Below are 24,419 nucleotides of genomic sequence, written 5' to 3' on the forward strand. Positions count from 1 at the left end.
GGTCATGTTTTCAGGATTTCCCTCCGATGAAAGGGGATGTGGTGATTACGAAGGCAGTGAAACTGATCAGATCCCCTGTGCAAAATAATGGAAATCCTGAAAACGTGAGATGTTGGGGCACCTTGAGGACTGGATTTGAGAAACGCTGATCTAGAGTCTAGAAGCTCGTCATAATCCTGCCCTATAGAGCAGTGGTTCTCAACCCTGTCTTCAAGTACCCCCAACAGGCAGAGTTTTGGGAATTTCTCTTCGATAAAATAGTTGTCCAAGATAACAAGCCATTGACTCTGATTTAAAGCACCTGTGCAAGATGAAGGAAGACCTGAAAACATGGCCTGTTGGCGGTACTTAAGGACAAGGTTGAGAACCACTGCTATAGAGTAACACTATCAAGAACCTCTCCCTAAGCCGGCAATTCAGGGTCAACCCTTTAGAACCTAGCTGTCCTTGGAATCCTGCTCTCTAGAGTCACAATCTCTAGAATCCTGTTCTCTAGGGTCTCATTCACTAGTTTCCTGTTCTCTGGGATCCCACCCAAGAACCTAGCTCTCTTCCGAATCCTGCTCCCTAGGGTACCACTCTAGAAATCTTCTTTCCGAAACCCCAGATGTTTAGAACTTCATTTTTTTTAGAACCCAACTCTTTTACAGAATCCTATTTTCTACAGCCACGTTCTCTAGATTCCTGTTCTCTGGGGTCTCACTCACTTGATTCCTGCTCTCTATAATCCCACTCAAGAACCTAGCTCTCTTCTGAATCCTTCTCCCTAGGGTCTCACTTTTTAGAATCCAGCTCTAGGACACCTTTTTAAAGAACCTAGCTTTCTTCCGAATCCTGCTCCCTAGGGTCCCACTCTAGAAATCTTCTTTCCGAAACCCCAGATGTTTAGAACTTCATTTTTTTTAGAACCTAACTCTTTTACAGAATCCTATTTTCTACAGCCATGTTCTCTAGAATCCTGTTCTCTGGGGTCTCACTCACTTGATTCCTGCTCTCTATAATCCCACTCAAGAACCTAACTCTTCTGAATCCTTCTCTTTAGAGTCTCACTGCATTTTCTAGAAACGACCTCTTTTACAGAATGCTGCTTTCTAGAGCCACGTTCTCTAGAATCCTGTTTTTTAGGGTTTCACTCACGAGATTCCTGTTCTCCAAGATCCCACTTAAGATCCCAGCTCTCTCTTGAGTCTTGTCCTCTTGAAGCCAGCCAGCTCTCTTCAGAATTTTTCTCTCTAGGGTATTACTCTCTGGAATCCTTCTCTAGAATCCCAGCTGATTAGAACGCTGTTTTCTAGAACCTTTTACAGAATCCTGCTCTCTAGAGTCACATTCTCTAGAATTCTCCTCTCTAGGTTCTCATTCTCCAGAACCTAGCTTTCTTCAGAATCCTGCTCTCTAAGGTCTCGCTTTCTAGAACCTCTTCAGAGTCCTGCTTTCTGGGGTCCCACTCTCTAGCACCTCTTCAGAATCCTGGTTTCTGGGGTCCCGCTCTCTAGCACCTCTTCAGAATCCTGGTTTCTGGGGTCCCGCTCTCTAGCACCTCTTCAAAAAGCTTCTCTCTGGAGTCCCGTTCTCTACAACCTCTTCAGATTCCTGCTCTCTAGGGTCTCAACTCTCCATAACCTAGCTCTCTCAAGATGTAGGCTCTCTAGAGTTACACTCTCTAGAATCATGCGTTCTAGGTTCCCCCTTTTCAAGAACCTCTTTGGAATCCTGCTCTTTAGGGTCCCACTCTCTCTAGAACCTAGCTCTCTTCAAAATCCTGGTCTTTGTGGTCCCACGCTCTAGAACTTGGCTCTCTCAAGATGTATGCTCTCTAGAGTTACACTCTCTAGAATCCTGCACTCTAGGGTCCCTAGAAACCAGCCAGATCTCTTCAGAATCCTGGTCTCTAGGTTCCCCCTCTCTAGAACCTCTTTGGAATCCTGCTCCTTAGGTTCCCCTTCTCAAGAACCTCTTTGGAATCCTGCTCTTTAGGTTCCCCCTCTCAAGAACCTCTTTGGAATCCTGCTCTTTAGGTTCCCGCTCTCTTCAGAATCCTGCTCTCTAGGGTCTCGCTTTCTAGAACCTCTTCAGAATCCTACTTTCTGGGGTCCAACTCACTAGCACCTCTTCAAAAAGCTGCTCTCTGGAGTCCTGTTCCCTACAACCTTTTCAAAATCCTGCTCTCTCTAGAACCTAGCTCTCTTCAGAATCCTGCTTTCTAGAGATACATTATCTAGAATCCTGCTCTCTAGGGCCTTACTCACTACAATCCTTGCTCTCTGTGATCCCAACTCTTTAGAACACCGTTCTCCTAGAACCTTTTACGGAACCCTGCAAAAGTCACTTTCTTTTGGAATCCCGATCTCTAGAGTCCCACTCTCTTCAGATTATTGCTCTCCGCTCTTTGGAACCACATTTTCTAGACTTTTCGGTGTAGGTTCTCTGCTCCTGAGGAGTTGTGAAAACTTTGTCCCCCCCCCCCCCCCCACACTTCAATGAAAAGTCTAGACCCCCCGGTGACCTCCAGAAGAAATCCTTCTGTCCTATTCCTGGCCTGAACCGCCATATTTTCGGGTTTGGGCTCCATCTACTGCTCCAATGAAATATTGGCCTCTGCTTGGCTCTTGTGAAGTTCCTTTGGCCGGTCTTTGGAAGAAAAGGTAAGGGTTGTGGATTGGTGGCCTCTGTGACCTTCCTCTGGCGGGGGGGTGGGGAGGGGGCGGAGTTCAGCATTTTCTTTTTCCCAGCAGTTGTTCCTTTTTATTCCGGCTCTCTAATCTTCTCTTCTTGGCTCTCCACCCTACAGGACCACAACAGTTCCGAGGAGTCGGAATGCGATGACTTTGATCCCGGCGCTAGCATGGAGGTATGGCGATTCTCTCATGTGCAGCCTTTGACACGCACTTTCCTAAAATGCTAACTAACTGGCTGTCATGCTGAGCAAATGGCTTTTGTTAATTACGCTGGATCAAGAATGGAACCATGGAAGTCTGTTCCGGGTCAGGTTTTCAAGTTGCATTGAAGCCGCTGGATCTGCATGACAGCCAGGCAATGCGCATTTCCAGAAGGAAAGGTTAACGTATGTTCTTCTCTCAGCACAGGTCTCCGGCTCGGGAATTTCTGGGGCCAATGATAACCTGCGGATCCAAATCTGGTGACACTTCATCACATATGTTTCCTGATTTGTATCCAGATCAGTGGTCTCCAAACTGTGGCCCTGGGGCCGGATGTGGCCCTTTGCTTGACTTTATCTGGCCCTTGAGACATTACTGACACCAACAATGGGGCACTATTCTTCCCAATGACACCAATGATGGGGCACTATTCCTCCCACTGACACCAATTATGGGACACTATTCCCCCCACTGACACCAATGATGGGGCACTATTCCTCCCACTGATACCAATGATGGGACACTATTCCCCCCACTGACACCAATGATGGGACACTATTCCTCCCACTGACACCAATGATGGGACACTATTCCTCCCACTGACACCAATTATGGGACACTATTCCTCCCACTGATACCAATGATGGGACACTATTCTCCCACTGACACCGATGACGGGACACTATTCCTCCCACTGACACCAATGATGGGACACTATTCCTCCCACTGACACCAATGATAGGACACTGTTCCCCCCACTGATACCAATGATGGGGCACTATTCCTCCCAGTGACACCAATGATGGGACACTATTCCTCCTACTGACATCAACGATGGGGCACTATTCCTCCCACTGACACCAATGATGGGGCACTATTCCTCCCAGTGACACCAATGATGGGGCACTATTCCTTCCAGTGACACCAATGATGGGACACTTTTCCTCCCACTGACACCAATGATGGGACACTATTCCTCCCACTGACACTAATGATGGGACAGTATTCCTCCCACTGATACCAACGATGGGACACTATTCCTCCCACTGACACCAACGATGGGGCACTATTCCTCCCACTGACACCAATGACGGGACACTATTCCTCCCACTGACACCAATGATGGGACACTATTCCTCCCACTGACACCAATGATGGGACACTATTCCTCCCACTGACACCAATGATGGGGCACTATTCCTCCCACTGACACCGATGACGGGACACTATTCCTCCCACTGACACCAATGATGGGACACTATTCCTCCCACTGACACCAATGATAGGACACTGTTCCCCCCCCACTGACACCAACGATGGGACACTATTCCTCCCACTGACACCAATGATGGGACACTATTCCTCCCACTGACACCAATGATGGGACACTATTCCTCCCACTGACACCAATGATGGGACAGTATTCCTCCCACTGATACCAACGATGGGACACTATTCCTCCCACTGACACCAACGATGGGGCACTATTCCTCCCACTGACACCAATGACGGGACACTATTCCTCCCACTGACACCAATGACGGGACACTATTCCTCCCACTGAAACCAACGATGGGGCACTGTTCCTCCCACTGACACCAACGATGGGGCACTATTCCATCAACTGACACCAATGATGGGACACTATTCCTCCCACTGACACCAATGATGGGACACTATTCCTCCCACTGACACCAATGATGGGACACTATTCCTCCCACTGACACCAATGATGGGGCACTATTCCTCCCACTGACACCGATGACGGGACACTATTCCTCCCACTGACACCAATGATGGGACACTATTCCTCCCACTGACACCAATGATAGGACACTGTTCCCCCCCCACTGACACCAACGATGGGACACTATTCCTCCCACTGACACCAATGATGGGACACTATTCCTCCCACTGACACCAATGATGGGACACTATTCCTCCCACTGACACCAATGATGGGACAGTATTCCTCCCACTGATACCAACGATGGGACACTATTCCTCCCACTGACACCAACGATGGGGCACTATTCCTCCCACTGACACCAATGACGGGACACTATTCCTCCCACTGACACCAATGACGGGACACTATTCCTCCCACTGAAACCAACGATGGGGCACTGTTCCTCCCACTGACACCAACGATGGGGCACTATTCCATCAACTGACACCAACTATTTCACTCCCTAATACCAAAGATCAGGCATTGTTTACTCCCACAGGGCAGTGTCCGGCCCCCCTAAACACTGATGGACAGTAAACTGGCCCTTCCCTTTAAAGGTTTGGAGATCCCCGATCTAGATGAATGGATTCTGGGGGCCCCATCCATTATCCTTAGTCGGCACAACATCTGGGGGCCCATTTATAAAACATTCCTTGTACAAACGTCAGAAGTTTTCTTGCAAACTGAATGAAATGTCCCCGTATTGTTTCTAATAGATCAATTCCTGAATCATCAGTTCTATCTAGTGGGCAAAATGTGGTATAATTTTCTGAAATACCTCGGTGGCAAAATATTCCTAATTTTGGCCATTAGATGGCGCTGATGACACAGGAACAAATCTATTGGGGAAATAAAGAAATTTTGCCCCACTGACAAAGAAACGATCGGCCTATCATTTTATTGGTCGGTTTATTATAACAGTATGAGACGGAATAACAACAAAAATGTCCAGAAAAAACGCGTTTCGAAAAAAGTTATAAATTGATTTGCATTTTAATGAGTGAAATAAGTATGTGAACCCTTCACAAAGTTGGTGGAGAAACCTTTGTTGACGATCACAGAGGTCAGACGTTTCTTGGAGTTGGCCTCCAGGTTCGCACACATCTCAGGAGGGATTCGGTCCTCTCCAAGTCATGAAGGTCTCCAGGCTGACGTTTGGTCACCTTCAGCTCCCTCCACATATTTTCTATGGGATTAAGGTCTGGAGACTGGCTAGGCCACTCCGGGACCTTCATGTGCTTCTTCTTCTTGAGCCCCTCCTTTGTTGCCTTGGCCGTGTGTTTTGGGTCATTGTCATGCTGGAAGACCCATCCATGACCCATCTTCAGTGTCCTGGCTAAGGGAAGGAGGTTCTCACCCAAGATTTGATGGTACATGGCCCCGCCCTTCGTCCCTTTGATGCGGTGAAGTTGTCCTGTCCCCTTAGCAGAAAAAAAACCAAAGCATAAAGTTTCCCCCTCCATGTATGACGGTGGGGGATGGTGTTCTCCATGTATGACGGTGGGGGATGGGGTTCTTGGGGTCATAGGTAACATTCCTCCTCCTCCAAACACGGCGAGTTGAGTTGACACCAAAGATCTCAATTTTGGTCTCCTCTGATCACAACACTTTCCCCCAGTTCTCCTCTGAATCATTCAGATGTTCATTAGAAAACTGAGCAGGGGGACCGTGCAGGGGCTTCAGGATTTCAGTCCTTACCGATTGTTTTCTTGGTGACGATGGTCCCAGCTGAGATCATTAACAAGATTCTCCCGTGTAGTTCTGGGCTGATTCCTCACCGTTCTCATGATCATTGAACCCCCCACGAGGTGAGATCTTGTCTGGAGCCCCAGACTGAGTAGGGTTGTCACCTCATCCCTTTAAACCTGAACACCTTCTTTTTCTTCATTAGTGTTTGGTTAGTTCAATATCCCCACCTCTTTGGGGACCAAAAAAATTAAAGTGGGGGGGGGAGAATGTAGCCATGAAGTGCACAGGTTCTGAGGCTGATTAAGGTGGTGATTAAACTCACTTGGTGCCTCATCTGCATTAAATCATGTGTGTTCGGGTTTAAAGGAATGAGGTGACAACCCGGAGACTGAGGGAGACTGACGGTTATTTTGTGTCTCTTCCATTAGCGAATAATCCCACCGACTGTTGTCACCCTCTCACCAAGCTGCTTGGCGATGGTCGTGTAGCCCATTCCAGCCTTGTGTAGTAGACACGTGCACTGCCGAAAAATTGGTTTGTTTTCGTTTCATTCATTTTTTTTTCCGGAATTTGTAAATTCAGAATTCATAAATTCGTAAATTTGAAAAAATAAGAAAATCCGTCTCGGCTCCTCTCGCGCTGACGTCCTGGACGTACAGGACGTCAGCGCGAGAGTAGCCGAGCCTGCCCGACTATACACGAGTGTACTGCGCTCGGTATATGCCGGCGCAGTATTCAAACTCGGCGCGGGAAACGAGCGGGGAGGACGCCGCAGAAGGACGCCGGACCCGACGAAGAAGACACCCGAAGCCGCAGACGGACGCCAGACCCGAGGAGGCGGCCGATGGACGCCGCGCAAGACACCAAAACTTTAAGTACAAAAATCTTTTTTCCACAGGAATTTCGGGTCCACTTTAGGGGTGCGCGCTATACGCGGGAGCGCGCTATACCCCGATAAATACGGTAACTATTAAATTATAGGTATTGGAATTTCCTCTCAAATTTGGCTGTTAGTGAACATAATGGGCCAGATTCTCAAGAGATACGACGGCGTATCTCCAGATACGCCGTCGTATCTCTGCGTTGTGCCGTCGTATCTATGCGCCTGATTCCTATTATCAGTTACGCATAGATTTATATTAGATCCGACCGGCGTAAGTCTCTTACGCCGTCGGATCGTAACTGCATATTTACGCTGGCCGCTAGGGGAGTGTACGCTGATTTACGCGTCGAAATATGTAAATCAGCTAGATACGCAAATTCACGAACGTACGCCCGGCCGACGCAGTACAGTTACGCCGTTTACGTTAGGCTTTTCCCGGCGTATAGTTACCACTGCTATATGGTGGCGTAAGTGCGGCGTGCCAATGTTAAGTATGGCCGTCGTTCCCGCGACGAAATTTGAAAATTTTACGTTGTTTGCGTAAGTCTTCCGTGAATGGGGCTGGACGTAATTTACGTTCACGTCAAAACCAATACGTCCTTGCGGCGTATTAGGAGCAATGCACACTGGGAGATTTCCACAGACGGCGCATGCGCCGTTCGTGAAAAACGTCAATCAAGTCGGGTCACAGAACATTTACATAAAACACGCCCCCCTGTTCCAAATTTGAATTAGGCGGGCTTACGCTGGCCGATTTACGCTACGCCGCCGCAACTTACGGAGCAAGTGCTTTGAGAATACAGCACTTGCCCGTCTAAGTTGCGGAGGCGTAACGTAAATAGGTTACGTTACGCCCGCACAAAGTTACGCCAAACTACGAGAATCTGGCCCAATGAATACAAATTGATTTTAAGTTACGAATTATCCGAAAATAATGAATGCCGTATGTAAACAAATGGAACGGAACTAAAAAAATAATAAAAATAATAAATTTTTATTATTATTAATTTGTTCTGTACCATTCGTTTAGTTGCGAAATTCGTTATTACGGATAATTTGTAACTTCAGATAAATTTGCATTCGTTACGTTCACTAACCGCAACATTTAAAAGGAAATTCCAATACCTATAATGTATTAGTTTGCAATAGTTAAGTTATTGGGTATTATTTCGGATTTTCACATTTTTGGATTTTTGTTCTTTTGAATTCTCGAATTTTAGTTCTTCTTTTTGGATTTTCGAATTTCCAAAATGTAGACGTTTTTAAGTTTAGACGTTTTTAAGTTTAGACGTTTTTAAGTTTAGACGTTTTTAAGTTTAGACGTTTTGCGCCAGATCCACAAAAGGGATACGCCGTCGTATCTCTGTTTCTATCTATGCGACTGATCCACAGAATCAGTTACGCATAGATAGGCAGAAGATCCGACAGGTGTAATAGTTTTACACTGTCGGATCTTAGGATGCAGTACCTCGGCCGCCGCTGGGGGCATTTCTCGTCGTAATCCAGCGTCGGGTATGCAAATTAGCACTTACGGAGATCCACAAATCTTTTTCCCTTAGTTAAGTCGCCGTAAGTGTTAGTTTGCCGTCGCAAAATTAGGGCTGCTTTTACAAAGTGTAAACTTAGTACACCATGTAAAAGTATACCCTTCTTTCCCGCGTCGCTGTCAAATTTTTTTTTCAAATTTTTTTTTCCCGCCGCATCTCTTTTTTACACTTCGCGATTCACAAAACTCGGCGCAACGTAACGCAAAGCACGTCGGGAAAATAGCGTCGGGAGCATGCACGTCCGGCGCGGGAGCGCGCCTAATTTAAATGGGACTCGCCCCATTAGATTGGGCCCGCCTTGCGCCGGACGGATTTAAGTTACACCGCTGCAAATTTCTAGGTAAGTGCTTTGTGGATCGGGCACTTAGGTAGAAATTTTGCGGCGGTGTAACTTAAATCGGAACATTTAAGTTGCGCCCGCTGGTTGTGGATCTGGCCCTTTAAGTTTAGACGTTTTTAAGTTTAGACGTTTTTAAGTTGAGACGTTTTTAAGTTTAGAAGTTTTAAGTTTTTAAGTTTAGACGTTTTAAGTTTAGAAGTTTTACGTTTTTAAGTTGAAAAGTTTTAAGTTGAGAAGTTTTAAGTTGAGAAGTTTTAAGTTGAGAAGTTTTAAGTTTAGAAGTTTTAAGTTGAGAAGTTTTAAGTTGAGAAGTTTTTAAGTTGAGAAGTTTTTAAGTTGAGAAGTTTTTAAGTTGAGAAGTTTTTAAGTTGAGAAGTTTTTAAGTTGAGAAGTTTTTAAGTTGAGAAGTTTTTAAGTTTAGAGTTTTCAAATATTCAGATTTTGAATTTACAACTACTCGGATATTTCCGAATGAACAAATTTGTCTGAATTCTGTTAAAAAAAACGAATTATCGTTCTTTTGAATTTTTGAATTTTCATTCTTATTTTTGGACTTTCACATTTCCGGGATTTTGAATTTTTGAATTCGAAATTTCGAATTTTCGAATCCTCAAATTTTTTTATTTTTGTTTTCTTGAATTCTCGAATTTTAATTCTTATTTTTGCATTTTCGAATTTCCAAAATTTAGAAGTTTCGAAGTTTAAAGTTTCGAAGTTTAAAGTTTCGAAGTTTAAAGTTTCGAAGTTTAAAGTTTCGAAGTTTAAAGTTTCGAAGTTTAAAGTTTCGAAGTTTAAAGTTTCGAAGTTTTAAGCTTAGAGTTTTCAAATATTTAGATTTTGAATTTACAACTACTCAGATATTTCTGAATGAACGAATTTGTCTAAATTCTGTTAAAAGAAAAAAATAATTATCGTTCTTTTGAATTCTTGAATTTTCATTCCTATTTTTAGACTTTTGAATTTCCGGGATTTCGAATTTTCGAATTTTCAAATCTTCAAATTTTTGAATTGTCGTTCTTTTTTGAATTCTCGAATTTTAATTCTTATTTTTGCATTTGCGAATTTCCAAAATTTTGAAGTTTTTAAGTTTAGAGCTTAGAGTTTTAAAATATTTAGATTTTGAATTTACAACTACTCGGATATTTCCGAATGAACGAATTTGTCTAAATTCTGTTTATAAAAAAAAAAAAATTATTGTTCTTTTGAATTCTTGAATTTTCATTCTTATTTTTGGACTTTCAAATTTCCGAAATTAAGAATATTTAGAATTTTAGAATGTTAGAATTTTCAAACATTCAGATTTTGAATTTACGAATATTCGGATATTTCCGAATGAACGAATTTGTCGAAATTCTATTAAAAAACGAATTGCACATGTCTGCTGTGTAGATCTACAATCTTCTCCCCGACATCCTTGGACAGATCTTTGGTCTTGGGCCATGGTGGAGAGATTGGAATCTGATTGGTTGCTTCTGTGGACAGGTGTCTTCTATACTGGTAACAAGCTGAGATTAGGAGCCCTCCCTATAAGTGTCCTCCTAATCTCAGCTCATCACCTGTATAGAAGACACCTGGGAGCCAGAAATCTCCCTGATCGATCGGGGGGATCAAATATTTATTTCACTCATTAAAATGCAAATCCATTTATAACTTTTTTGAAATTTGCTTTTTTTTCTGGATATTTTTGTTGTTATTCCGTCTCTCGCTGTTATAAAAAAACCGACCAATAAAGTTACAGACCGATCATTACAAAATCCGCAGGGGGGGGTCAAATACTTTTCCCCCTCACTGTATCTTTATTTACTGGGATGTTTTATGTTTATTTTTTCCCTGAAACCTGAATTTTTCCCGATTTCGGTGTTTTAGAACAGAGAATCGATCTGATCATTGATCGTTTATTGGTGAATTGTTTGATATCGGCTGTACAGGAAGAAATACGCGGATTTCAGGAGCCGCCGACGATCGAATTCCTTCTTCCTGATATTATTGTTCATTATCCGGAAAACGTCATTTCAATTATTTAAAATGTTTTTTTTTATAACAAAATTTAATCTGCAACAAAAGTTTCTTTCCAGCATTAGATTACAATGTATCATTGTTCCTTATATTGCAGCTTCCCAGTCCTCAGGGGGGGTGGCTGCATTTGTTTTTCTTTTTTTCTGTCCTGGTCACTTCCTGTGAGATGAATTTTTAAATTGGAAACAATGTTTTCCTTCTTCTGTAAACTACTAATCACCCCCCCCCCCCATGTAATAATGGAGAGGAAGGCCTGGATGACAACCATGGCTCCCTCCTTAGATACAGTGGGCTGGATTCAAGAAGCAATTGCGCCTGTGTAACCATAGTTACACAGGCGCAATTGCTTACTTGCGCAGGCGTAACGAATGCTCCTGATTCAGGAACCTCGTTACGCCGACTGCAGCCTAAGATATGCGCGGCATAAGGCTCTTATGCCCGCATATCTTAGGCTGCATTCTTGCGATGGGCGCTAGGTGGCGTTCCCGTTGTGCTCAGCGTATAGTATGCAAATTGCATACTAACACCGATTCACAATGTTGCGCGAGCCCTGCGTACGCAAGTTACGTCGTTTCCGTACGGCGTGTTTAGCGTAAGGCTGCCCCTTCTAATAGTAGGGGCAGCCAATGCTAAAGTATACCCGTCGTTCCCGCGTCGCGAAATTTGAATTTCATGTCGTTTGCGTAAGTGATTCGTGAATGGCGCTGGACGCCATTCACGTTCACTTGGAAGCAAATGACGTCCTTGCGACGTCATTTGCCGCAATGCACGTCGGGAAAGTTTCCCGACGGAGCATGCGCTCTACGATCGCCGCGGTAACGTGCCTAATTTAAATGATTCCCGCCCCCTACGGGATCATTTAAATTGCGCGCGCTTACGCCGGGCAATTTTAAAGAGCGCACACGCAATTTACGGAGCTACTGCTCCGTGAATCGCGGGTAGCGCAGTAAATTTGCGGGGGCGCAGGGCATAAACGTTGCCCTGCGCCTCCACAAAAAAAAGCGCAAAGGTACCTGAATCCAGCCCAGTGATTGTAGCCATTATATTAGAGCGCCCCCCCTCACTCTGGATGAAGGAGCACAGGGGGCACCTTTGGACAGCAGCAATGTCAGTCTTGGGGGGGGAGGGGAAAGTTAGATGGACTAGCAGATTTAAATACACTAACACACTGAAGCCAAACTCCAGATCACACTTTATAATCGGTTACAGTCAAAAAAATGTTTTCCTTTTGGGATAAAAAAATTAAATCAATAAATAAAAGCTGGTCATTTGTAAGCACCCCCTGTCAGTGGCGAATGGTTTGTCTCATCCATGTGAACTGATACATTCTGCTAGAGAGCTTGTACTTTTGAAAAAAAAAACAAAAAAAAACAATGGACTTACTGGCTGGATCATCAGGTGAAAATAGAAGGAAAGCCTTGAAAAAATTAAATAAAACTGCAGCCACCATATCTAAGGGCCGGTGACTTGTCCTCAATGTTCCCCTATGGGGTAAGTTCCTCCACTGACTGCGCAGGCGCAAACTTCCCGACGGAAATCCCCGAACCTCGCCCGGCATCCAGGCTCATTCTTTAACATCCCCGTGGATTGGAGGATGTTAAAAAAAGAGCCAGGAGGCCGAGCGAGCGAAGCGAGCCGTCCGAGCGCAGCGAGGACGTGAGGCCGACTGGCCACTTACCTCACAATCCACGTCGCCCTGGATGCCGGCCGCCGTTCGGGGATTTCCGTCAGCAAGTTTGCACCTGCGCAGTGCTTGAAGGAACTTTCCCGATGGCTGGAACCATCTCTGCGCATCAGTTCGCGCATGCGCTGGAACTTCCATGATACATGGAACCAGCACGTCAGATCACCGGGAAGCTGCAAATCTGAACTCTGAGATCATCAAATATTGTCCAAATCCATTCGCCCCGCGTCTCGTTCTTGGAATCTCGGTGTGCTTTGCAGGGTGACTGGTCCTGTCTCCGCCCCCTCCTGTGTTGGGAGGAGCCTGCTGAGCCCCCCTCCCCAGCACACACTGGGCCGGTACTAATCACTTCTTGGTATCTCCTCCTCCCTGCAGTACTGATTTTCCCACCCCCCCCCTTTAGAGAGCTCCCCCCCCAACAGATCTCTCCCTCCCCCCATCAGAGAGCTCCCCCCCCCTACAGATCTCTCCCCCCCCCAGCACAGTCACATCACACTGTCGCCTCAGTACAAATCTCCCCTCAGTCCCCCCCCCCCCCCTCCAAGTACAGCTCCTGTCTCCGAACACTCCCACCTCCAGTACAGATCTTCCCCAAATTCAGCCCCCCCCCCTTCTTCCCCAACACGCTCGGGCCCAATACAAATCTCCCCTTAGTATTCCTTCCTGTTGTAAAATAAAGCCCCCCCCCATCAGTTATAAAGTTCCCCCAGTACAGATCCTCCCATTAGTCCCACGTCCCCCCCACAGTACAGATCCTCCCATTAGTAGTCCCCCCCCCCCCCAAACAGTACAGATCCTCCCATTAGTAGTCCCCCCCCCCCCAAACAGTACAGATCCTCCCATTAGTAGTCCCCCCCCCCCCAAACAGTACAGATCTTCCCAAATTCTGCTCTCTCCCCCTTCCTCCCCAGCACGCTCCGGTCCAGTACAAATCTCCTCCACAGTATAGATCTTTCCCCAATACAGCACCCCCACCCAATTTATAGAGCTTCCTCCCAGTACAGCCACTAATACAGATCCCTCCCCCCCATGTACAGATCCCTCCCCCCAGCACAGTCGCATCACACTCCTGTCTCAGTACAAATCTCCCCTCAGTATACCCTCCTCCCTCCAAGTACAGCTCCTGTCTCAGCACACTCCCACCTCCAGTACAGATCGTTCCCCAAATGCAGCTCCCCTCCCCCTTCCTCCCCACAGTACAGATCTTCCCAAATTCAGTCCCCCCCCCCCCAGTACAGATCTCCCCAAATTTGGCTCCCCCCACAGTACAGATCTTCCCAAATTCAGCCCCCCCCCCCCCCCACAGTACAGATCTCCCCAAATTCGGCTCCCCCACGGTACAGATCTTCCCAAATTCAGCCCCCCTCCCACGGTACAGATCTTCCCAAATTCAGCCCCCCTCCCACGGTACAGATCTTCCCAAATTCAGCCCCCCCCCCCGCACAGTACAGATCTTCCCAAATTCAGCCCCCCTCCCACGGTACAGATCTTCCCAAATTCAGCCCCCCTCCCACGGTACAGATCTTCCCAAATTCAGCCCCCCCCCCGCACAGTACAGATCTTCCCAAATTCAGCCCCCCTCCCACGGTACAGATCTTCCCAAATTCAGCCCCCCTCCCACGGTACAGATCTTCCCAAATTCAGCCCCCCTCCCACGGTACAGATCTTCCCAAATTCAGCCCCCCCCCGCACAGTACAGATCTTCCCAAATTCAGCCCCCCTCCCACGGTACAGATCTTCCCAAATTCAGCCCCCCTCCCACGGTACAGATCTTCCCAAATTCAGCCCCCCTCCCACGGTACAGATCTTCCCAAATTCAGCCCCCCTCCCACGGGAACAGATCTTCCCAAATTCAGCCCCCCCCCGCACAGTACAGATCGTTCCCCAAATGCAGCTCCCCTCCCTCTTCCTCCCCAACACGCTCCGGCCCAATACAAATCTCCCCTTAGTATTCCTTCCTGCTGTAAAATAAAGCCCCCCCATCAGTTATAAAGTTCCCCCAGTACAGATCCTCGTATTATTAAGTCTCCCCCCCCCCTGTACAGATCCCTCCCCACTGTACAGATTCCCCTCCCCCCGTACAGATCGCCACCCCCTGTACAGATCCCTCCCTCCCTTGTACAGATCCCTCCCTCCCTTGTACAGATCCCTCCCCATTGTACAGATCGCCACCCCCCGTACAGATCCCTCCCCCCTTGTACAGATCCCTCCCCATTGTACAGATCCCTCCCTCCCTTGTACAGATCCCTCCCCACTGTACAGATCCCCCCCCCATACAGATCCCTCCCTCCCTTGTACAGATCCCTCCCCACTGTACAGACCCCCCCCCTACGGGGAATCCACCCACCTGAGTGAGATGAAGGTCCTCCCTGGGCCCAGACCTGAGGAGTCTCCCTTCCTCTGATCTTCCTCTACCCGTCTCTGAGGATTATCAGGTGAGGGGAGAAGCCACTTCAGTGCACCTTCTGTACAGCAGAGATTCCTGTGACACCACAGACACTGGGGGGGCGCTATCTCCCCCCCACCCTTATCTAGGCTACTGCTGCACATTTTGCATTTACTGACAGTTTCTGTTATTTATGGCGACTTGTGCCGGTCTGATGTTATGTATCTTGTATGTAAAATATGAAGATATTCTGGAGGTTTGATTGTAGTATGAAGCGCATGCTTTCTCTCACATGTACACTAGATGGCGCTGTAACCCATCTTCTGATATTACAATTGATGATGACATGACAAAAAAAAATTCTGTATTATTTTTTTCTGACTTTTCTTCTGGTTGAATTTTTAGATCATCAATCCCAATTTCATCCAGGAAGGTGAGTGTTTTTTTTTTGTAGTTTCATAAATATATATATATTTTTTTTAAAGAAGTGTATGTTTCAAAAAAATGCGATACCCACAGAGATCCCGTGATTGGTGTCTTGTTATTATTATTGACCGTTTATAACAAATAAGAAGTCACCCCAAGGGGGTCATTTTGGCTATCTCTCTCTGTCTTTCTCTCACTCTTCATCTCTATCTATCTATCTATCTATCTATCTATCTATCTATCTATCTATCTATCTGTCTCTCTCTCTCTCTCTCTCTCTCTCTCTCTCCATCTCTATATCTCTCTCTCTCTATCTATCTCTCTCTATGTCTGTCTCTCTCTCTCTCTCTCTCTCTCTCTCTCTCTCTCCATCTCTATCTCTCTCTATCTCTCTCTCTCTCTCTCTCTCTCTCTCACTCTCCATCTCTATATCTCTCTCTCTCTATCTATCTCTCTCTATGTCTCTCTCTCTCTCTCTCTCTCTCTCTCTCTCTCTATCTCTATCTATATCTCTCTCTTTTTCTCTTTCTCTCTCTCTATCTATCTCTATCTCTCTCTCTCGCTATACTGTATATACACACACCGGCCACTTTATTAGGTCCCCCTTGCTAGTAGCGGGTTGGATGGGCTACAGCAGCAGAAGACCACACCGGTCTTCACCTTATATAGTGTGGGCATCCTCGGGGGTGGGGGGGGGGGGTTGTACTGATAATCGATCTTCACAAACCCCCCCTGTAAGGGGAGCAGCCAATCGGCTCTCCTCTACTCGCGTCTGAAAGAGGCGAGTGAGGGGGGGGGGGGGGGGGGCGCAGCGGCTCAATATCCTGAGGATGTCATATGACGTCCAGTCAGGATATTGAAACCAATTTGCAGACGTTATTCTGTAATAGGGCGGGCGGCAAGTGGTTAATGAATTATTATTTTTTTGATAAACTGTTAAAAAACAAAAGAAAACAAAAAAACGTTCTCAATTAATGTAAAGCATTCTCTGATTGGACGAGGTGGAGATTGTGACATCACCTCTTCCCCAGCTCTCCACCTCCTTCAGTCAGAGAATGATTCGCATTCATTGAGAAATGCAAAGTTTTCCCTGATTAGAGCCCCCATGCTGAGTGAGTGACCTCCTGTGTTCAGTAAGCAGCGGGGGGGGGGGGGACCTGGACACAGGCAGAGATAATTTGAGTAGTAGTTCCAGCTTTTACAGCGATCTTCCTGGTATGGTACATAATTACATTGAACCAAGTTGGGCAAATGTAACTTGTACCCCGGGGGAGATCCCAAAAGGAGAACACAGTCCTGGTAAAGGGGGTATCTCTCGACCCCTGAAACACGTTGCCACGTGTGGAACATACTGGACTGTTTTTAGTGGAGTAAAACCTGATATTTGGACTCCTGGGTGTGACGCACTCCAATTCTTATGTATTCCAATCCAAAGCGGTTTTAGGACCTTCGGTAAATGTGAGACGCCCGTCCAACGGGGATGCACTTAGTTTTACCGAATTTCACCCCAACCCATGAGATCTATCCTGGGATCCAACCATAGGCTCGCCCTTTTTCTTGGGAACCCACAAACTATAAGCGGTGGGGAACTGTGACCACCTGTTGGTGTCTCTCTTGCTCCTCCCACTTTGTAGACCCCCCAAGTTCTGATTGACGTTTGTGTTTTTTTTTGCAGTGGCCCCGGAGTTCCTCCTGACTCTGGTAGACATTATATGTGTTGTTGGCGACACGGTGACCCTACACTGCAAGGTCTGCGGCCGACCCAAACCGACAATCACGTGGAAGGGCCCGGATCAGAACATTCTGGATGGTGAGGGCAGCACTTACACCATGACAGCCAGGTGGGTGCCGGATCTACGGGGACGTTCTGCCCGGTGTGTGCCACCTCTGACCTCCATAACGCTCATCCTTCTCTCCCCCCTACAGCGAATCCGGCGACATTCGTTTGAAGATCTATAATCTGATGCCCCAGGACAGCGGGATCTACACCTGTGTGGCGACCAATGAGCTGGGTTGTACCTCCACCTCCGCCACCATCAAAGTACAAGGTACCCGGGAGCACCAGGGGCAACACAGCATAGATGATCCACGCATGGTACCAGGGGCAAGGGGGAAACACAGCATAGATTATTCACGCATGGTACCCGGGAGCACCAGGGGTAACACAGCACAGATGATCCAGGCATGGTACCTGCTGCGGGCACCAGGGGCAAGGGGGCAACACAGCTCAGGTGATCCAGGCATGGTACCCGGGAGCACCAGGGGCAAGGGGGCAACACAGCTCAGGTGATCCAGGCATGGTACCCGGGAGCACCAGGGGCAAGGGAGCAACAGCGCATAGATGATCCACGCATGGTACCCGGGAGCACCAGGGGCAAGGGGGCAACACAGCATAGATGATCCACGCATGGTACCTGGGGGCACCAGGGGCAACACAGCACAGATGATCCAGGCATGGTACCTGCGGGCACCAGGGGCAAGGGGGAAACACAGCATAGGTGATCCAGGCATGGTACCTGGGGCAACATAGGCAAGGGGGAACACAGCACAGATGATCCATGCATGGTACCTGTGGGCACCAGGGGAAAGGGGGAAACACTGCACAGATAATCCAGGCATGGTAGCTGAAGGCATCAGGGGGCAACAATACACACATGATCCAGGCATGGTACCAGGAGGCGCCAGGGGCGAGGGGGCAACAGTTAAGATGATCCAGGCATGGTACCTGCGGGCACCAGGGACAAGAGGGCAACACAGCACAGGTGATCCAGGCATGGTACCTGGGGCAACATGGGCAAGGGGGCAACACGGCACAGATGATCCACCCATATTACCTGGGGCAACATAGGCAAGGGGCCAACACAGCACAGATGGGCAAGAGGGAAACACAGCACAGAGGGGCAAGGGGGCAACAGTGAAGGTGATCCAGACATGGGACCTGAGGGCAATGGGGGAAGGGGCAACACATTGCAGATGATCCAGGCATGGTACCTAAGGGCACCATGGGCAAGGGGGCAACACAACAGAGTTGAACCAGCAATAGTACTCAGCGGCAGGATTTGCAAGGGGCCAACACAGTGCAGATGACCATGCATAGTATCTGATGGCGATATACAATGGCCACTACATGGGCCCATGAGTCAATCGGCTCCTGTCAGTGCTGCCTTTTGAATGCCATCTTGTCATATAAAAAATAGGTGCCACTTTTTTTGGCCAGTGGATCTTTCCTCAAATAAAAACTTGTAGCAAATAAACCAATAGCTTGGCATTTATGACCACTATTTTATCTAAGAAAATTTCACGAAACATGGCCTGTTATATCCAGAGTTAGAATTTGTGTGACTACCTCTTGTGTCTCCTCCAGGTGTCCCCGGGGCCCCCAGCCAGCCTGTAGCCCAGGAGAGAAACAGCTCCTCAGTCATCCTCCGCTGGCTCCCTCCATCAAGTACAGGGAACTGCACCATCTCCGGATACACCGTGGAGTACAAGGATGAAGGTACATCGGGGTCCCCATCAGACGCCCCCCTTGCATCAGGGTCCCCATCAGATGCCCCCCTTGCATCAGGGCCCCCATCAGATGCCCCCCTTGCATCAGGGTCCCCATCAGACGCCCCCCTTGCATCAGGGTCCCCATCAGACGCCCCCCTTGCATCAGGGTCCCCATCAGATGCCCCCCTTGCGTCAGGGTCCCCATCAGATGCCCCCCTTGCGTCAGGGTTCCCATCAGACGCCCCCCTTGCATCAGGGTCCCCATCAGACGCCCCCCTTGCATCAGGCTCCCCATCAGACGCCCCCCTTGCATCAGGCTCCCCATCAGACGCCCCCCCCTTGCGTCGGGCTCCCCATCAGACGCCCCCCCTTGCGTCAGGCTCCCCATCAGACGCCCCCCCCTGCGTCAGGCTCCCCATCAGACGCCCCCCCTTGCATCGGGCTCCCCATCAGACGCCCCCCCTTGCGTCGGGCTCCCCATCAGACGCCCCCCCTTGCATCAGGGTCCCCATCAGACGCCCCCCCTTGCGTCGGGCTCCCCATCAGACGCCCCCCCTTGCGTCGGGCTCCCCATCAGACGCCCCCCCTTGCGTCGGGCTCCCCATCAGACGCCCCCCCTTGCGTCGGGCTCCCCATCAGACGCCCCCCCTTGCTTCGGGCTCCCCATCAGACGCCCCCCCTTGCGTCGGGCTCCACGTCCGAGTTCCCCACTTGCATCAGGGTTCCCCCATGTAGCAGACTCCCCCCTTACATCAGGCTTCCCATCAGAGTCCCCCCTTACATCATGGTCCCTATCATAGCTTGTTTTTCATCATCGAACCCTCCCCTACATCAGGCTTCCCATCAGAACTCCCCTCTCTTGCAATAGGGTCCCCGTTGGAGTCCACCCATGCAGCAGACTCCCCCCTTGCCTCAGGCTTCCCATCAGAGCTCTCCCACCAGCTTAGGGCCGGATAAAATCTTGCACTGGATGTGGCCCTTGGAGACCCCTGCTATACATTGAGAATATTTAAGCTCTCCCTCCCTCTGATGTAACATGCACTGTCTCTCCCGCAGGCTCCCAGGTCTGGCAGCAGTCAGTGGCCTGTACGCTGGATACTTACCTTGTACTGGAGGACCTGAGGCCTGGAGGCGCTTACCAGTTCAGAGTCAGTGCCAGCAACCCCTGGGGCATCAGCCTGCCCAGCGAGCCATCGGAACCCCTTCGGCTGCCTGAGAACGGTAAGTTGGGATCTCCGTCTCCTGCGTTTCTCTATCACCGGGGGGCTCAGCATTGCATATCGGGGCTGAAGCAGCTCATCGTCAAATAGTCACCATTTTATGTCTGAGCACCCAAGAGAGAACCCGGAACATTTCCTCCATGTTATAAAGGGATATAAACAGCTTCTAAGTCCAGGTCCTCCTGAGAGCGGGGGTGGTCTGATATCAGCCCTGGGTGTCGGGGTCCATGAAATATCCAGGGAAAAGGAAGGAGCCGCTCCAAGTGGGAACCCAGACGAATATCCCCTGCTGCAGACAACTCAGGTGCAGGCAAAGCAGGAACAAAGATTGTCTCTGGACAGCCGCACTCTGAACAAATTGTAGCCTTTATTAAAAGAAGGACAGCACTACAAGTCACAGCAAAATAAAATAAAACCTGGCTGCTGACGCGTTTCGCACTGAAACTAGTGCTTAGTCATAGCACCATGAAATATCCAGAGCTCCTGAGGACCACCAATGTAGACTTCTCTGAAGGAAACATTCAGGTCCTTTCATCCAAACTGGTCCTAACAATAAACAATGCAACAATAAAGTGCAATAATAAAAAGTGACATATGTGATAAAAAGTCCAATTACCGTATATACTCGAGTATAAGCTGACCTGAATATAAGCCAAGGCACCTAATTTTACCACAAAAACTGGGAAAACTTATTGACTCGAGTATAAGCCTAGGGTGTCCATCTGCATGCCTCACTGTGCCCATGCCTCACTGTGCCCATGACTAGACTGACGTTGAACATGGGAGTCTATGGAAGGGGTGCCCGGCTTTTAAAAATCGGTGCTCCCCAGCCGTAGGTCCCCCAGACAACAAACGTGGCACACTTGTAGAGAAGAAATGGGGCTACATGTGTGCCAAGATCCGGGTCCAGGAGACCTACAACCGGCCAGTATCAGGCCTGTAAATCACCAGAGAAATTACCATTTAACATGGGAGTCTATGAAAGGAATGCCCGGGTTTGAAAAATCGGTGCTCCCCAGCCTTACATACCCCGGACAACAAACTTTGCACACTTGTAGAGGAGAAATGTGGCTACATGTGTGACAAGTTCCGGGTCCAGGGGACCTAGGGCCAGCCAGTAACCGGTCCCCAAAAATCCAGGATCAGGCGCAAAAAGGTGACTCGAGTATAACCCAAGGGGGGCATTTTCAGCACAAAAACATATGCTGAAAAACTCGGCTTATACTCGAGTATATACGGTATGTGACTAAAAATTCTTGTGGATATAAAGTGACTTGGTAGAAATGCTTGACCTCGTGAGAACCGTCACCCCAGTGAGATGAAAGGCTTATCGGAACTCCAGCAAACACCCCCCCCCCCCCTTGCTCAGGGAGGTCACAAAGAGCTAATTGGATCAGAGATCCCCAACCATGGATATCCAGATCTCCTTGGCATCGCAAGTCTCCTTGGCGTCTCCCACCAGTAGCCTTCGTGTCCTAGGTGGTATTCATTCACAAACTGAAGCATAAGAAACAGTTACTATGCTTCATCTATGAATGGGGAAAAAGGAAAAGGAAGGGTCTGGAGACGAGGGTACTGTAAAAGAGGGGGGGCGGGGGAGTGTTACAGGGGCAGTGTAATGGGGGGGCAAGCAGTATGATAGAGGGGGTATTGTGACAGGAGGGGGGGCAGTGTGACAGGGGGGCAGTACGACGGGGAGAGTTTGACAGGTGGGGGGTGGGGGGGCAGTGTGACAGGCGAAGGGTACCTGGACAGTGTGACAGGAGATTGGAGTGTCATAAGAGCAGGGCCATCTTTAAGGCAGGAGCAAAAGGGGCAGCTGTACTGGGCCCTGTCATTGTTGTGGGACCCAAAGCAGCTGCCTCATACTTGTTACAGTAGGACACCCAACTACGACCTCTGCGGCCCCTGTAGTTACACCTCTGCCATGCGGGCATTATGCAGGGTGGTCTGATTTTATAGGACTGCCCACTCCTCCAGACTGGGACCCACCCACTGAGAAATCCTGATATTTGCATAACTCTGTACAAAAATGAATGGAGGGAGACATCTAGTGGCCGGTGTGATTGTTGCATCGCACAGGAGGGTTCCGTTTCCATCCCCCCATCACCTCTCCTCTTCTTCTTCCTCTGCAGACGCCAACACTGACGGCTCCACCGTTTGCTGGAAGGAGAACTTCGACCAGATGTACGTGGAGCTGCAGGAGATCGGCCGGTACGTCACGCCGCTCTTCCTCCTTCTATATGATAATTCCCACTGTGATCGATTTTTATGTCTTTACCGTAAAGCAGAGCCCCCCCCCCCGGGAGATCGGCACCAAATTCTGTGTTCTGCAGTCACATTAAACGCAAAGTTATTTATATTCCTGAACCGGACTTGGTGTGAGCCTCTTGTGATCTGCTGCACTGTGCAGACTTGGAAAGGGAGGAGCTTTTTTTTTTTTTTTTTTTTTTTTTTTTTTTAGCAGCCAATCAGACGTGAGCTGTGTGCATGTGCAGACAAGCAGGACCGCCATCAGGAATTATGGGGCCCCTTACACAGCTTCAGGCATGGGAGGACCCCTGGAGCAGAGAACCGGGGGGGGGGGGGTGCTGCCGCCGCAAATTGAGAAGCGGGGGGGCCCTTTACAAAAAAAAAAAGGAGAAATAAAGAAAAATATATATAAAAAAGGGGGGTAGCCATCCAGGGCCCTGGGGACCTCTGGGCCCTTTAATAAATAAAAATTATATATATATACACAATTAATTTTTTTTTATAAAAAGAAATTACAAAAAAGGTGGGTTGCCATCCGGAACCTCTGGGCCCTTTTAATAAAAATAAAAAGAAAAAAAATATATAAAAAAATAAATAAAATAAATATTTATAAAAAATAAAAAAAAAGGCCATCCAGGGCCCTGGGGACCTCTAAAGAATTATATATATATATATATATATATATATATATATATATATATATATATATATATATATATATATATATATATAAAATAAACATTTATAAAAAAAAGAGGGTTTGCCACATGGGGCCCTGGGGACCTCTAAACCCTTTAATAAAAAAAAATATATATATATATATATATATATATATATATATATAAAAGAAATATAAAAAAAAGAAATTAAATAATATAAAAAAATATATAAAAAAGGGGGGGTTGCCATCCGGGGACCTCTGGGCCCTTTATTAAATAAAAAAATATTATTTTTTTTTATTAAAAAAAAGGGGGGGTCATCGGGGGCCCTGGGGATCTCCGGGCCCCTGGGGACCCCTTGTACCCCTAAAAAAAAAAATTGGCCCTTTAATAAAAAATAAAATAAAAATATATTAGAAAAAATATATTTTTTTTATAAAAAATAAATAAAAAAAAGGAGGGGTTGCCATCCGGGGACCTCCGGACCTCTAAAAAAAAAAATGGCTCTTTAATAAAAAATAAAAAAAAAATATATTTTAAAAAATATATTTTTTTATATAAAAAAATAAATAAAAAAAAGGGGAGTTGCCATCTGTGGGGCCCCTGTGGACCTCTGGACCCCTAAAAAAAAGGGGGGATTGCCAAAAGGGCCCCTGGAGACCTCCGGGCCCCTTACAGGTGTACTGCCTGTACCCCCCTGATGGCGGCCCTGCAGACAAGGAACGTGCTGGAGGGAGTAGAGAGCAGAGTGAGGACTCATTAGTCTGCTGCTCTTCCTTTGCTGTCCAATCACAGGTTGAGAAGGTGACCAGGCTGTGCAGCTGCAGAAGAGAAAGGTCAAGGTGACCAGGCTCTGGTGTCTGGCAGAGCTGTGTGTGTGGTGGGGGGTGAGGTGGGGGTGGGGGCATCTTTCACAAATGCATTTAGCTTATTTCTTATGCCATAATGGAAGGATCACATCTCTGTATGAAGTGTTTGCTGTGTGGCGATGACAAACCTCTGCACAGTGGGGGTGAAAATTGCTGTATTTCCTCCAATGTGTGAAGTTCTTTTCTCTTCGTCGCCCCCTGGTGGCCATAACACGTTTTTTTTGGTGCAGTGATTCTTATTGGAATATAAATGTATGTATGTCTCTCTGTATATGGCCGCCATTGTGATCTGTTGGCACCTCCTCCGCTGTGATATTTATACATCTCTTCACCTGTAATTGCCCCCCCCC

General features: G+C 47.7%; 1 protein-coding gene across 7 annotated transcripts in view; it reads left to right on the forward strand.

The window, feature by feature from the left end:
* The window catches only part of KALRN (kalirin RhoGEF kinase), a 237,638-nt gene that overhangs the window by 208,519 nt on the left and 4,700 nt on the right, over nucleotides 1–24,419 (forward strand). For all 7 annotated transcript variants that reach the window (XM_040358301.1, XM_040358299.1, XM_040358300.1 and 4 more), the window contains 7 exons: nucleotides 2,792–2,851; nucleotides 15,559–15,586; nucleotides 17,255–17,420; nucleotides 17,506–17,627; nucleotides 18,944–19,075; nucleotides 20,125–20,289; nucleotides 22,424–22,502. In XM_040358301.1, the coding sequence (XP_040214235.1) occupies nucleotides 2,792–2,851; nucleotides 15,559–15,586; nucleotides 17,255–17,420; nucleotides 17,506–17,627; nucleotides 18,944–19,075; nucleotides 20,125–20,289; nucleotides 22,424–22,502 (752 nt within the window). The remainder of the gene's footprint in view (nucleotides 1–2,791; nucleotides 2,852–15,558; nucleotides 15,587–17,254; nucleotides 17,421–17,505; nucleotides 17,628–18,943; nucleotides 19,076–20,124; nucleotides 20,290–22,423; nucleotides 22,503–24,419) is intronic.

Source organism: Rana temporaria, chromosome 6 (assembly GCF_905171775.1).
Source record: "Rana temporaria chromosome 6, aRanTem1.1, whole genome shotgun sequence".
NCBI lineage: Eukaryota > Metazoa > Chordata > Amphibia > Anura > Ranidae > Rana > Rana temporaria.